This window comes from Symphalangus syndactylus, chromosome 4, assembly GCF_028878055.3.
Source record: "Symphalangus syndactylus isolate Jambi chromosome 4, NHGRI_mSymSyn1-v2.1_pri, whole genome shotgun sequence".
Classification (NCBI taxonomy): Eukaryota; Metazoa; Chordata; class Mammalia; order Primates; family Hylobatidae; genus Symphalangus; species Symphalangus syndactylus.
The window spans coordinates 71,109,080-71,124,513 of record NC_072426.2 but is presented as its reverse complement, the minus strand read 5'-3'; the positions used below and the strand labels follow the sequence as shown (position 1 = coordinate 71,124,513).

Genomic DNA, 15,434 nt, shown 5'->3' with positions numbered 1-15,434 from the left:
TCTTCTTTGTGGGTACTCTTGTTTTGTGCAGCTTACACTGGAGGAAGTTGCTGCTGTTGATTCAGGTACTATAGCAGGATTTTGGTGTGGACATCCTTGGCTGAGAGATGCAAAAACTTTTCCCCAAGATCTACTGGGAAGAAATTTGATTCATAAAAGTTTCATAAGGAGGCCAGGTGTGGTGGCTCATGGCTGTAATCCCAGCACTTTGGAAGGCAGAGGCGGGTGGATTACCTGAGTTTAGGAGTTCGAGACCATCCTGGCCAACATGGTGAAACCCTGTCTCTACAAAAAATACAAAAAATTAGCCAGGCGTGGTGGCACATGCCTGTATTCCCAGCAACTCGAGAGGCTGAGGCAGGAGAATCGCTTGAACCCAGGAGGTAGAGGTTGCAGAGAGTCAAAATCATGCCACTGCACTCCAGCCTGGGCAACAAGAGCGAAACTGTATCTCAAAAAAAAAAAAAAAAAAAAAAAAGACTTTCATAAGGAAAAGAGAACTCTGGGCTTGTGTAGTGAGTTGGGTGTGTATGATTGATCAGTGTGTTGTTTTCGCGTCATGAACCCAAAGAGTTAAAATCTATTTTTGGTTGCTAGTTAACTGCCCCAGGGTGGCTGCCCTGGCAGTTGCTGTTTTGATCGCTTCCGCTGAATTGTATCATGACTGTGTCGATTAAAGATCTCACTCTCTCCTAGAGCAAAAGGTATGTCTACAAGATGAAAGCAGGGGCGTGTCCTAAGATTAAGCTGGATATTGGTGGTTTCTCTTTTTAGAAACATGAAGCAGTCATTGCAGCTCCCAGGTCTGTATTTTTTTTGTCCGCAGTCCTTCCGCCTGCTGTTTGTGGGTGAGTGGGACAAGGGGAAGGTGGACAGTGTTAATCATGTCACTGCTTAAGCGCCGTGCCACATGCTCTTCTACCAGAGGCAGCCATCGAAGGGTGAGGTCCTCAGGGTTCCACCACATCCTCTAGAGCCAGAGCCACACCCACTTTCTAGGTGAATAGAATGGAGAGTAATTTCAGGGAGAGCCATCCCTGTGTCCCCTCTTTCTGTGCAGGTTCTGTGCTGTGTCCATCGCCGTGGTCTGGTTTGGTGGGGGGACCACGGGAGGAGGAGGTGTCAGGCTGACCTCCAGGGAGACCTAGTCACAAATAGAGCTCTCTGTTGTCCTGCAGTGCTGGGTCCTGCCACCACCATGGTTCCAGTGGTTGAGCTTTGCTGAAGCCCGGGCATCATGTACAGTGTAGAAGACCTCCTGATCTCTCATGGATACAAACTGTCAAGAGACCTCCCGGCATCACGCGAGGATAACCCCAAGGGGCGCCAGGCAGCGAGGACTGGGACACGAGCAGGCCAGGGCCTGCAGAATGGGCATGAGGATGGCCCTGCGGCCCTTGCACATTGTAAGACGTCCGCAGGGAAAGGACACGTGAGTGACTCCGAAAGCCGCCGCAGCACACCGAGAGGCCACGGGGAGCCCCAGAGCACTTCTGCTTCCAGAACCTCAGAGGGGGGGTAAGTTTCACTGTAAACCCACCATTTTCTTTTGACTCAGGAGTTTGGCAGTGGGTGATGTGTAGGTAAACTCTTTCAACTCTATATTTGGCCAGGGCCAAGGAGGGAGAAATGGTATTAGACACAAGAACACTTTTTTTGTTTCTTGTTTTGTTTTATTTTTGAGACGGAGTCTCGCTCTGTCGTCTAGGCTGGAGTGCAATTGTGCAATCTCGGCTCACTGCAACTGCCTCCAGGGTTCAAGCGATTCTCCTGCCTCAGCCTTCTGAGTAGCTGGGATTACAGGCGTGTGCCACCACACCTGGCTAATTTTTGTATTTTTAGTAGAGACGGGGTTTCACCATGTTAGTCAATCTGGTCTCGAACTCCTGACCTTGTGATCTGCCCACCTCAGCCTCCCAAAGTGCTGGGATTAGTGAGCCACAGCACCCGACCACTTTTTTTGTATTTTTAGAGACAAGGTCTCGCTCTGTTGCCCAGGCTGGAGTGCAGTGGTGCAGTCATAACTCACTGCAGCCTTGACCTCCTGGGCTCAAATGATTCTCCCACCTCAGCCTCTCGAATAGCTGGGCCAGGTGCACACAACCACACCTGGCTAATTTTTATTTTTTGTAGAGACAGAGTCTCACTGTGTTGCCCAGGCTGATCTCTAACTCCTGGCCTCATACAGTCCTCCCACCTCAGCCTCCCAGAGCACTGGGGTTAGAGACATGAGCCACCACGCCCAGCCCAAGATCACTTGTTTCCACTGAGATATTCAGGGTGTTCCAGCAGCACTTAGCACAGGGCTTGGCCATAATGGGCCTTCAGTAAATAGCAGTGAGTAAACACATTCTATCATGCTAAATGCCATGTGTTAGGACTCTGCTTCTTGGTTCCCTTGTAATCTCTTCATCTTGCCTCAGATAGGAGTCATTTTAGAACTTTGTAAAAGCTATTTCACAACCACGCACCCATTCACAGTATATTTGGCTTTCTTATTAACACAATTCAATATTTTGCAGGTTACAGAGAGTGAAAAGGGCTCTGTATTCCCCTCCGTTTGTAAAACAAAACATTTCTTCTGGTATATTCATATCATTCCATTGGCTTCTGACCTATCTTTTCCTTGCACACACACTGGCCCTAATGTGGGCATCCCATCTGAATACAGCTGCATCTGTGGGTGTTTCCTTACAACAAAAAGAGAGGGCGGGTTAGCTAGGGGAACAGGATGGTAAAAAAGGAGAGAATTTCGGCAGCTTGCCACAGAGCCAGGCTGGGAGAGGAGCCCTGAAACCCTCTCCCAGGCGGTTTCCACCTGGAGGAAACCTTTGTCATCCTTCCTAACACTGTGTTTGCCTTTAGTGCTGCACTGGGACCAGGCACAGATTGGGGAGGAAGAGCTCTGAGTCTACAGAGCATGTTATGTAACTGCATGTCAGCAGTTAGATATGGACAAAGGACACAGACGGAATCAGGGACCTTTCTTTAAGAAAAACAAACAAACACACAAAACAGGCAAGTCTGATGGGAATGAACTCGCCTCCCATGGTTAGAGGTCACCCTTGCAGAGAAAGGACCTTCCTTGTTGGTTGACAGTTTTCAGGCAAAAATGGGAAGGATTTTGTTTTTAGAGCCAGAGCACTTAACACAGTATTGTAGAAAAGCAAAGGTGAGAGCCCTCGTTTTTGCCCAGTGTAGTAAAAGCAGGTTTAAGTCGCCAAGTCAGATGCTTCTCCAGACAGGAGCAAGAGGAGTTAGCACTGATGGAGCCAGGCTAAGGGGGGAAAATCACAATGAAGAAGGGGCTGGAAGCTGTTTCTCTTTCACCTTGTGTTTCAGAACTCACACTTCTGTCGACTACTGTCAAGGCCTTCACTTTCTTGGCCGCCATTTTCCAGCGTGGAGCTGGAAAAGGGGTCTTATGGGTGAGTTGGCTGAGGGTTCAGATAACCTTAATGACTACCACACAAATGGGTGCTTGTTTTTTTTTTTTTTCATTTAGTTTTCTGCTGAGTATATCTGTACCTTCCAACTTGGATATCAAGGTACTGAGATTGTACCTTGTCTCCTGTTTCTTTTGTTTCTTGTACAGAGTCTTACAGTACAGGGCATATATGGTTATTTAATACATGCTCATATGTTCAAGGTACTGAGATTGTACCTTGTCTCCTGTTTCTTTTGTTTCTTGTACAGAGTCTTACAGTACAGGGCATATATGGTTATTTAATACATGCTCATATGTTCAATTTATTCTTTCTCCAACTGTAGCAACTGTTAAAAAGCAGAACGGTCAGTTTCTAATGAAGTAAAGACAGGGCTATGGAATCCCTGCAGATGGACCGTGTAGGTTATGTGGGGTTTCCCTCAAATTTGAGGGGCTGGATCAGAGTTGAGTCCCATGGTGGGAGGCAGGAGAATCCCCTTTGGAATTCTGTGTGGGCAGTGTGGCCGCCAACCTCATCTACAACTCGCTCGGGACTTTCTAGCCCCTTGTGTGGTAACAGGTTCCTGAGAACTATGGCATAATCAGATCTGCAAGCTGCCTTTCTTTCCGTCCTGAGTGAAAGGCTCAGATAAGTGGCTTTGTGTAGCCCTGGGATGTTTTCATACAGATGACAGAGTTCTCGACAGATCTGGCCTCTTGTCCATGTTGTTGAGATTGGCCGATTCACTTAGATGGTGTAGAGTGGCTTTTGGATTGAAGGTTGGCTCCTAGGGTAGAAACAGCAAATGCATACATGTTTGCAGACATCCCTGCCAGTGCCCCAAGCTTCAGAGACTGGCTGCAAGGTTCCCTGGGTTGAAATGAAAGACTTTATTTTTTTAGGTGCCCAATAGAGAACTGAAAATTGGAGGGAAACAGAAAGGTAGGCATGAAGGAGAATTGTTTTTCCCCATCAGAAACAAAGTGCTTTGGGAAAAAGTTAATAGGTGTCAATAGTTAACAGCTTAAATTAAAAAAAAAAAATAAGCCAATACTACTATGGCTTATGTGAATTCTGAATCTGATGAATAAATGATGCTGTCAGATCCCAGTCTTTGGTTACTCAAAAGCACAGGTGTGGTCTTGCTGCCTCCTCCATCCCACACAGTGACCTCTGCTGGGCTGGCCTCCCGGTCTAGGGGGTACCTGGGGCCCAGGATAGCCCTGTCCAACTTGAAGCCATCAGCATGATTGGAAAGGGTCACGAGGGTTCCTCTTCTGCAGTTTCTTGGTTGAGGGCTGCCTTAAAGTGTGTCCCCACACTTTGAGCCAGTCCTCAACACCCCACTGATGTCTTGGGAAAGATGGAGATCAAGGTCATTTGGAAGGCCACAGGGGCTGAATGGAAATTTGTTTGTTTTTATTCTGACAGGATAGTAGAGACCTAGGCATGTTGGTAGTATTATTATCTTGTAACTGAAGAACATTGCATTCATCCAATGTGTGCTGCTCTAACAGGCTGGGTAATTTACGATGAATGGAAATTTATCAGTTCACACTTCTAGAGGCTGAGAAATCCAGGGTCAAGGTGCTGGTATCTCATGAGGACCTTCTTGCTGTGTCATCTCATGGTGGAAGGTGAGAGAGTGAGATCAAACAAGAGAGAGCTGAACTCATCCTTTTATAAGGGCACCAATCCCACCCAGGAGGGTGGAACCCTCATGACCTCATCACTTCTTAAAGGTACCACCTCTTAATACTGTTACAATGGCAATTCAATTTCAACAGGAGTTTTAGACGGAATAAATATTTAAACCATAGCCAACACAAAGCCCAGAGGATGTCACTGGCCATCAATGGCTGCTCAGTGCAGCAATGGAGGGAGCCCAGCTTGGGCCACAACTCCCCCATCCCCGGGCTGCCAGATGTCTTCGGGCTGCCACCCTGCAGCAGCACTGGGCCTGGCTGAGCTCTCCCCAGGTGAGGCCTGTTTTCGTTTGAAAGGAGCACTTGATTCTGTGAGCTCCTGGGGTTACCATCACTGAATGGTCTTTTCTCAGTCCCTTGTCTTCCACCCTTCCCCTGGCATACATGGACGTGTGACAGCTCTCAGAGCCCAGCTGTGTCCCTTTCCTGTCTGGAGAGGCCTATAAAGACTGCATCCTGACCTGTCTACACGAGATAATGCACATAACACTGCTCTTCTGTGGGCGTTGTAAAGGGAGCATACATGGAAGGCAGGATTATCCATCATCTGGGGCTTAGCTGGAATATCAGCATTGTCTGGTGAGAATGGTCAGGACTGTTCCTTACCCTGTAATGATTAGTATCAGTTTAGAACAGAGTTTCTGATTTAAAGACCAGCTCTATCTAGTAAAACTTTTTTACTTTTTTTTTCTTTTTCCCTTTCTTACTTGAGGGACTTCTAGTAAAACTTAAAAAAACAAACACAAATATGAAGCTTTGATGAGATTTTCGAGCATGCAGGATACTTGTTTCCTAATATGCTGAGGGGGCTGTTGCTTTGAGCTTTCACTATTAGCAGATCAAGTAGTATTGAGCATCTAGGACAGGAGAAGAATGACAATTCTGTTGTGAAGAAAGGCAAAGGAGCATGTGAACTTGCTAAAAATCTCTTAGGTGCAAGTAGTGGAGAAGGACCAAGAGTTGGTTCTCCTTCATACATAGTTTACCTAAATTGATGAGTAGACAGTAATTGTTTTTGGAAGCTACATGTTAATGTGTTGGGCCATCGTTTATATGACTGGTAACTTTACCAGCGTTTAAAGCACAGCAGATGGACTGTGAAACCTGACTGTGGGACCCTTGGCTCAGGGGTCCTCCTTGCCCCCCGGCTGAAGACTTCCTAGCAGTAAAGTTTCCCTCCTTCGTAGATCCTTTGGGAGGCAGGAAGTGGAACCTACCTGAAAGGAAAGGGAGGGGTCATTGTAAGGATTCATGGAGAGATTCACGGACCATTCATAGGAAATGGAGAAAGACTGGCTGGCCTCATTAGACATGGAATGAGAAGGTGTCCCCCTGGATTGTGGGTTATTCCCCTGGGGACTCATTCCTCTGTGTCCCCCATTGCCACCCATCTCTGCGTCTCTGGGTACTTGTTTTGCTCCTCTTCCCTTCCCTGACAGCTTCTGCTTCCCCGTACCTCTGGCTGGCAGAGACTTAGACTCCGCCCTTGCTCCCCTTGATGGCTTAGCTTCAGAACCCACTGCTGACAACTGCCCGCATCTCTTAGTTGAAACTTTTGAAAAAATTGAGTTTCAGACAGCCGGTGGATGCTTGAGTCTGGGTTAGGGTGTCTCCCCACTCCAATCAGACGGGAGGGGCTGGACAAGGGAGAGGGAGGTTGGATGGGGAGGAAGGAATGACTAGGCATGGGTGCCTAAGCTTTCACCGCTGCAGGGGCTGCGGGTGAGGACAGTTTCCAGGCCACAGGGACTGCCTGTGTACCCCAAAACATGTTCTCTTCACAGACCATTTGACAAATAACACTCAAGACTTGGCATTTTCCCCTTTTTAAGTCATTGACTCCACAGAGAGCTCATCTAGATGCTAGCCAGCTCCTAAATGGTCTCAGTTAACGGATTGTAGTGATGAAACTGGCTGTAGGCTTTGCATGAAAGTCACTTACGTGGTCCAGGAAAAGACTCACAGGCCATGTCCAAAGCTTGCCTGCTGAAACACACACACACACACACACACACACACACACAAACACACACACAGATTAAGAGGAAGTGGGCAAAGAGGAAAAACTGTGTTATCTGCACATGGAGGAAACTGCATGCTTAAAATACAAGTAGCCAAAACTAAATAATACTTAACGACCATTAAAATATGTAAAAGGCTGTTATCAGGCACTCAGGGTTTCCTTAATGTGTTTCCTTTGAAATATTATAATCAGAGGAAGCTGTAAAATACACTTAACATAGCAGAGGTTTGAAGCTGAAAGTTATACCATAATTGGCTCCTCTCTGCATAGCCCCAGGAATTCTGGTAAGATTTTTTTGTTAGTTACCCATGAGAATAACTTGTAATTATCTCCTGTCATCAGTGGCAGTTGTAACTAATGAGAGACTTAGCAACCTAGGGAGAGTCTCTGATGTGGTGGTCTGGGGCCCTCATCTTGGGAGGTTTCCATTTGATCAGTAAACATCCATTCTAGATAGTGCTACTGGATATGGTAAACAGTTCATTTTCAGGGTCTTTTAAAGCTTCTCTTAAATCATATCCTGCTTATAAGGGTTTTCCAAAAACAGAGAATGCTTCAAGTTTAACATCTGTTTCTATGTTCCTCTTTCTTTTACAAACTTATAAATCCACAAACACGATTTGCCTTTTCACTGCTTTTCATCCTAAGCATTAGCTGTTGGTATTTTGACCTTGTTACAAGGCAAAGCCTGTCTTTCTTGAGGGCTGGCATGCTCATGAACACTAGGAAGACGCAGGCCACCTCTTCCCCCACTGTCTTCTGTATGCCCTTCTCCTTGGTCTCGTTTGTAAGTGTGGAAACTTCCAGAAGGGCCTGGAAGCTGGTCCTCTCTCCTGCATGTGCCCCATGTAGCTTTTACCAGCACCAGTTTCCCCACTAAAAAGCAGGTTGTGTCCTTTGAACGTGAGGCTTCTGGAGGTGCAGTGGTGTGTGGAGGTGCAGGCTTCTGGAGTGACAAGGAAGATCCAGCGGCAGCACCGCTGAGGGCCTCATGCATCTTGATGGTTATGCCATCCCCAAGAGGAGAGTTGTTCATGTGGAATTCTGCCTTCAGCTAGAGAACTGGGTGAGTCTGAGAGCTAGGTAATGCCCCACAGAGAGACACCAAGGTTAGGAATGTGAGACGGGGGTCCAAAAGAGACCTGAGTGAGTCTTCCGGTCCAGCCACTTTGCCTCAAAGATGGCTGTGCCTCTGCGTTCTTGACAAAGGACAGGGTGTGGACTGGGGGTGTCACTGGTGGGCCGCTGTGCAGCTATGGGGCCTGGGGCCTTTAGGCAGCCTCCCTAGGGTGTCGTCACCAGAGACCCAGCTGCAGGGTCCTTCAGGCTCTCAGAAACCCATGACTAGTGACCGCCTTTTCTGCTCCTCACAGCGCTCATCTTGGCTTCTGAAGAACCGTGGGTCAGAGGCACCACGAATACTCCATAAATATTCGTTCAATAAATGAATAAGTAAATGAAAGCGAGAGTGGTGCTAGAAAAAGGCAAATGAGAAACGAGGCTGGTCTTTCTCCGTGTCTATCATGGCACTCTGTGGTTCACACTGGTGAAGGCAGTTTAACATAGTAAAAATCTGACATGCCCTTATTTAAGATAAAATATGAAAATACTGAAATAATCTGCCTTACCTGTTAGATACGCATGAGAGAGAATGGATTACAGCTTCTCTTCCTGCCTTGTTTTAATAAATGAAATACTGGTTTGTTCTACATCCATATTGTGGAAATGGGTGTAGCTTCTTCGTCAGAGACCAGCCATGCCCAGGAGGAGCAGCGTCTTGTGATGACAGTCAGCTACATCACTCTTTCCTGGCATTGTGAAGGCCTGTTGATTACAACTTAGACAAGGACAATGCCGATCTGAAATAATCATCACCTTCAGACAGACACTCGGTTCTTCACCCTTTCCTGTGTGCCACCCACACCCCCTTCCCCAGGCGATCAAGCAAACAGAGCTTCAAGATAACCTACTCCATTGAGAATGTATTTTAATTGAGTTAATACCAAATGAAACAAGGGCTTCTTATGTGTCAGGCACTGTGCTAAACACTCTGAATGTATCATCTCATTTAATTCCCCCCAGGATACAAAAAAGGAAGGCTTAGTCCGTCCCTGCAGTACAGATGAGGCATCAGAGGCAGGGGCAGTTAAGGACGCTGCCGACAGCATTCCACTGTACAGCCGTGGTGTTGGCCTTTAAACCCACGCCGCCCCTCCAGTGGCCAGGGCGGCTGCTCACCACTCTACTGGCAACGTTCCAACACTGCTCCCTGTTGGTGTGGTGAGAAGCCAGAAACCACCCCTCTGCAGGTGCCCTGAGCCTGGACTGTTCCGTTGACCCCGGGCAGCCATCTTTGGGTGTGAACTGCAGGTTCATCCGGCTCCCCAAGGACCGGCCACAGACATTGTCTTCTCCGCCTATTTTTCTCCATCTGTACCTTTTCTTCCTCAAGTTAGGGAATCCACAAGAAAGTGATGAATAACACTTTGAAGGTATTATCTCATTTCATCCCTCCCAGAAAACTCAAAAGGAAGGCTTCTGTCCCTGCAGTACAGATGAAGCATCAGAAGCCGAGGCTGGTCCGGCTGCCCAGCCGTCAGGTGGGAAGGGCCTCGCATTGTGGGAGGGAACAGTGTCTGCCCTGCGTGCAGTCCCCAGGACTTCTCCTAGTCACTCGGGTGGGGAACCATTTCTCTAGTGCTTCCTGTCCCTGCCTGTGACGACACCCTCAGGGGTGGCTTCCTGTAAGCCCTGGGATGCTCCCGGGATGATCATTGATGTGGAGGGACAGGGTCCTCTATCAGTGGGATCCTAGCATGGGAGGAGCATCAGCATATGGCCCTGTAGGGAGTTTGCCTCCGAGTAAGGGCCACCCAGTGTGGCTTCTTGCCTTTACATTCATTAGAAGGCATCAGTGGGTCCTTGCCATGTTAATCAGTAAAAGGAGTGGGCTCATTTAAATAGCTGGCATGAGTCAGAGGTTAGGGGTTTGTGACCCAGCTTTCTTCCCTCAGAAGTGCAGTTGCAGGAAGGAGGTTGTTCAGAGATGCCCTGACTCCCAATGAGAGGTTCTAGCACCTTCATCGGGGACACATTAGTACACGCAGCTGGCAGCTGCCCCAGGAGCCCTCACCAGCTCCACCTACCTTTTCTCCAGGTTATTGTTTTCCTTCTCCTTCCAGGTGGACCTATGCCCTTCTTCCTTCATTTGTATCCCTTTGCTCCATCCTGCTTCTCTCTTCTCTCTTCTCTTCTCCCTTTCTCTTTCTCTTTTCTTTTCTTTCCTTTTCTCTTTCTTTCTTTCTTTTTTTTCTTTCTTTCTTTTTCTTTTTTTGAGACAGGGTCTCTCTGTCACCCAAGCTGGAGTGCAGTGGCACCATCTCAGCTCACTGCAGCCTTGACCTCCCAGGCTCAAGCATTCCTCCTGCCTCATCTCAAGTAGCTAGGACCACAGGCACTCACCACCACATCTAGCTAATTTTTCTTTTTAAATTTTTTGTAGAGACTAGGTCTCCTTATGTTTCCCAGGCTGGTCTCTAACTCCTGGGCTCAAGCGATCCTCCTACCTCAGCCTCTCAAAGTGCTGGGATTACAGGCGTGAACCTCCGTGCCGGGTCTCTCTTTGTCTTCTCTACCTGTAGGTTGGTCAGTGGTCCACATCAATGAGGCGCCCCCTTGCATGAGTGGTCTCCCAGCCCCTGATTTTGTTACGTGCATTAAACACTATTAGAATTACCATGACGGTTTCCAAGCTGGCGCCATCCTTCACATCAGCACCAGTTGTGAATTTACTAATTTATGAAAAGGAAGCAACAACCCCAAAACCCAGTCCCAGGGCGGGGCCTGTGGACCGTGGCCTCCGACTTACCTTGTGTGTATAAAAGTTCTTTACTAGACCTTGCAAAATCAAAAGTCTATTGAAGCCTTAACCCAAAGATGATTCAGAAACCTGCTGGCAACCACAAAAGAGCAATTTGTGTCCCTTTCTAGCCGTCAGAGTTTAAAAAATATTATGGTCTTGTGGCTGGCCAGGTTGGCACTGTAGTGGCAATGGCTTCCAACTTTTTTTTTTTTTTAATTTTTCCATTCTGAGCTCATCTTTGTGGAAGCCAGACCCAAGCGCAGGAGTTCAAAGCCCATGCTATGGAGGAAGTATGACTTCAAGGGCTTCCATCCAGGTCGATATCAGTGGGTGCCTTTCCAAAATGCCTCCTACTTAATTTCCTCTGTGCACGTTGATAACTCAAGTGCCTTTGAATTGCTTTCCTGTGCCCCTTCTTCAAATGTCCAAATTTAGCATCACTTCTAAGTCCTCAAATTTATTATGCTTCCTCTTCCAGACCCATTATTTGTGTATTATTATTTTTTTAATAACAAAACTGTAACCTCCGGAAATAGTCCACCAGGTACTTTATGTTTTAACTGAATCTGCACTGTCTGTCATCTAGAGTCATTCATTGTGACATCATAAAAAGCATTAGCCTGACAACACATTAGCAGTCTGACTGGGCATTTGTGGATTTTCTAGTTACAATTCTGCCAGCGCAACCTACAATTCTTGTTCAAATTGAACTTTGCTGAAGAGTGATATTCATCCATTACGTTTTCGGAGCAGTTTTCTCTTTTCTGACTGACCTTTAATTTTATGCTAACCTCTATACTTCAGTCTTCATCTTCTCCGGACCCCAGATTTCCCCTTCCCAAAATTAGCCCATTCGTTACCCTGTGTCAGAGGAATATTTGCACAGGGTGGTATACTGAATAGACCAAATCATGCTGAAAAAAGAAATTGCAGGCTTCCAGGCCGAGAGCTTTCAAAGCAAATTCTGGAGTGGAACATGGCTGAGGCCATCACAGAAGCATGTTAGGCACCTGACAGCGGGGTTGGTGAATGTGAGTCACTCTAAAGAGATGCCCAAAGCCCCTTCTGCCAACCAGAGGAGAACGCTGCTCCTGGCTCTTTCAGTGAGACCTAGAGCCTTGGTGCTCAGTTTCTGTATCTAGATACCAATGCCTAGATACAGACGCCTCCGGAAGGGGAGTGGCTTTTGAAGGAATAGGCTAGGCCAATGTGTCATGACCATCCACTGGTCCAGAACATGACATTAGGGTTGGAAAGCAATGGAAAGCAGCAGGCATCTGCTAGACTGCAGATTTGGGAACCAGGAAGGGATCGCTGGATAAAGGCATGGCTTTAATGGGGCCTCCCCAGCCCCACCCCAATGATCACAGCAAAGCATGGCTGACTGGACTTTGAGGGCCCCCACAGGAGGACCAGGCTCAGGATTTTGTTCATGGAGGAGGGAAGGGTAACTGTCTGTCTCACTTCCCACAGAACCCCCAGTTCATTAGGCAGGCAGCAAGCCTGTAGCTGATTTCTTAAGTTAATCCACACATCTATCCCGTGCTCCTGGGTATCAGGCCCAGTGCCAGGCTGCAGCTGCCCGGGTGATAACAAGTCAGTGTGGCTCATGAGGACCTTGGAGGCCACTGAGAAGATGGGGAATGTGAGCCAGTGGTTACAGGCACTCCAAATGTTGCTATTTTTTTTCCTTTTTTTTTTTTGAGACGGAGTCCTGCTCTGTACTGCCCAGGCTGGAGTGCAGTGGCACAATCTCAGCTCACTGCAACCTCCACCTCCTGGGTTCAAGCCATTCTCCTGCCTCAGTTTCCCAAGTAGCTGGGATTACAGGCACCCACTACCGTGCCTGGCTAATTTTTTGTATTTTTAGTAGAGACGGGGTTTCATTCACCATGTTGGTCAGGCTGGTCTCGAACTACTGACCTCAGGTGATCCGTCTGCCTCAGCCTCCCAAAGTGCTGGGATTATAGGCATGAGCCACTGTGCCCAGCCCAAATGTTGCTATTCTAAGGAGAATCACTTTTTAAAAGAAGGGTATCATTTTCCATTGTGGTTGAGAAGGAGTCATGTGAACGAACAGAACTGTCTCCTAATTTTTCTCATAATTAGCTGCTGCATATGCAGTGAATAGACTTGCTCATTTTCTGTTAAACATGTTGTTTTTCACATGCTCATATTTCAGATGTTTCCCAAGCAGTTGCTAGTAGTTGTTTCGCTGGCCTCATCTCTCCTGAGATGAGAGATGGGGCTATTGGCAAGTGTAACTTCTGTTTCATCTCCATCCCGTTTACCCGGGAATTCTGTGTAAAGACCCTGCTTGTCCCATTAAACTCGTGGACACAATTTGTCTGGGCGATCACATTCCACTTTGCTTTCTTTATCTTTTTCCCACCCTGTGTTAATGTGTTCAGCATGTTTTTTTAAAAGTGCCATTGTTAATGTCTTTTAAAATGTAAGATAATTAGTTTCATTTTTCTAAAAAGAAAAATTTGATCTCATTTCCTTAAACATATCAGAAAATATATTTTTGGCTTTGAAACCATATGCAGCAGTACACATTTTAGCTGATAATGGGCATCCTATAGCAAAGCTACTAGAAGAGCCATTCTTGCTAATTTGTCTGAAGGAGAAATCTACCATAGTGACCCCCATGGGGAGTCCGCTTGCACCTGTCAGAGCCCAGCCCTTGCTAGGTACAAAATAGATGTTTACTAATTAAATGGTTTATAGTTTTCTATGTCATGTGGACTGCATTGCAAAGTAGATAATTTAAAATTTCCCGGATGACCTGTATTTTTATTAAATTGGAATTTTGGCATCTTGTGCAAACAGAAGGAAGTTTAACCCAAAATTCTTAGTTATTTTGGTTTGTTATATATGGCAGTTTTGACAAAGTTAAAGTGATAGTGTAACATTTTTGGGTGGAGAAGAAAACCAACCACGCTCCCTCTGTAGGAAGTGACAGGCTGTTTGTATTCTTGTCCTATTTCTGTCATTTTTTATCTGTCTTCTGATTCTGCTCATGGCGTGTACTTGCACAAGTAGCACCTTAGGATTTTAGCCCCTTCTCTAAGCACACTGTGAAACTCGAATATCAATTGAGAAAACGCGTCAAAGCCACACGGTACGGTTTCCTCGCTAAAGTCATGCAATCCAGGAAAGCGTTCACAGGACTGTCAGGAATGCGAATGGTGCTTCATAAAAGCCTACTCACCATCAGCCTAAGAGTAGAGGTAAGAGGGTAGATTGTTTCTGATGCAAAGCACCAACCACATACTTCCTAATGATTTCTTTTAGCCTTTCACAGTGGGGTGTAACAATTGTAATGCCTTATTACATGGTAGTTTTTAAGTCTTGCCCTTGGATTTTCTATAGAGTCTGCGAGCCTATAGACAGTAGGTGCTGAAGACTTTTCAGTGGTTCATGTTCTACAGCGTTTCTCAGGCTACTGATTGGCAGTCACACAGGAGTCCCCAGGGGAGGACTCTGTGGCTTCTGGAGCTGCAAGCCTGGCTCAGCTAAAGTGAGGAGGGAGAGAGGAAAGGGGCTATGCAGGGGGGCCAGTGGCGATGGCTTTCAAAATGACTAATCTGTATAGAACATGACCAGGAAGCCCTCTTCTCAGCGTTCAAAACCCACATGCTGGAAACATAATTTCAATGACAACAAAAGCAGCACAGAAATTGTGACCTCCTACTGTGCCCGGTGTTAAGACAGCTTATACCACATACAAGTCGTTAACACAGAAGCACCAAGGCTGCTCAGTGGCAAATGCCTTACCTCAGATTGATTTTGGATATTTTCTGGTTTTCCAGCCCATAACTAAGCTTTGCTGTAAATGACTGCCTAACAAGTTATCAGGGGGTAGAAGTAGATACAGAATTATTGTTATTATTATTATTATTATTGTTATTATTATCTAGATGGAGTCTTGCTCTGTCGCCCAGGCTGGAGTGCAGTGGCACGTTCTCAGCTCACTGCAACCTCCTCCTCCCGGGTTCAAGCGATTCTCCCACCTCAGCCTCCCGGGTAGCTAGGATTACAGACGCCCGCCACCACACCCAGCCGATTTTTATATTTTTATTAGAGACAGGGTTTCACTGTTGGCCAGGCTGGTCTCATACTTCTGACCTCAGGTGATCCACGCACCTCAGCCTCCAAAGCACTGGGATTACAGGCATGAGCCACTGTGCCCGGCCTTGGATACAGAGTTTGAGGGGCTATCCTTACCTTTTAAGGCAAAGAGGTAATTCCAAAATAAGAATAGTAGCAATAAAAATAGGAGTTTTTACCAGCGCTCCTGCCCACAGCCTTCTGCCTCTGTGATTGGAAGGGCTCTCCTGCAGCCCAGAGCCCAGCAGGGACTCTGCCCAGGCTTCACGCACCGTTGCTGCGTAGAACTGGTGGCCTCGCAC

The 15,434-nt window shown here is 46.8% G+C and overlaps 1 protein-coding gene and 1 long non-coding RNA gene across 7 annotated transcripts in view; one reads left to right on the top strand and one right to left on the bottom strand.

Moving 5' to 3' along the window:
- The window catches only part of JCAD (junctional cadherin 5 associated), a 149,132-nt gene that overhangs the window by 113,437 nt on the left and 20,261 nt on the right, over nucleotides 1–15,434 (top strand). For 5 of the 6 annotated variants that reach the window (XM_055275033.2, XM_063637269.1, XM_055275034.2 and 2 more), the window contains one exon: nucleotides 1,179–1,518. In XM_055275033.2, coding sequence (XP_055131008.1) covers nucleotides 1,238–1,518 — 281 coding nt within the window. In that variant the 5' untranslated portion in view covers nucleotides 1,179–1,237. Of the gene's footprint in view, nucleotides 1–1,178; nucleotides 1,519–14,133; nucleotides 14,253–15,434 lie in introns of those variants that run through there. The other variant, XM_055275035.2, reaches the window with a different exon arrangement.
- Nucleotides 6,099–9,223, bottom strand: LOC129480774 (uncharacterized). The gene is made up of 3 exons (XR_008657126.2): nucleotides 8,786–9,223; nucleotides 7,077–7,117; nucleotides 6,099–6,351 (listed from the first exon to the last, which is right to left on the bottom strand). It is a non-coding gene; the product is annotated as an uncharacterized lncRNA (long non-coding RNA).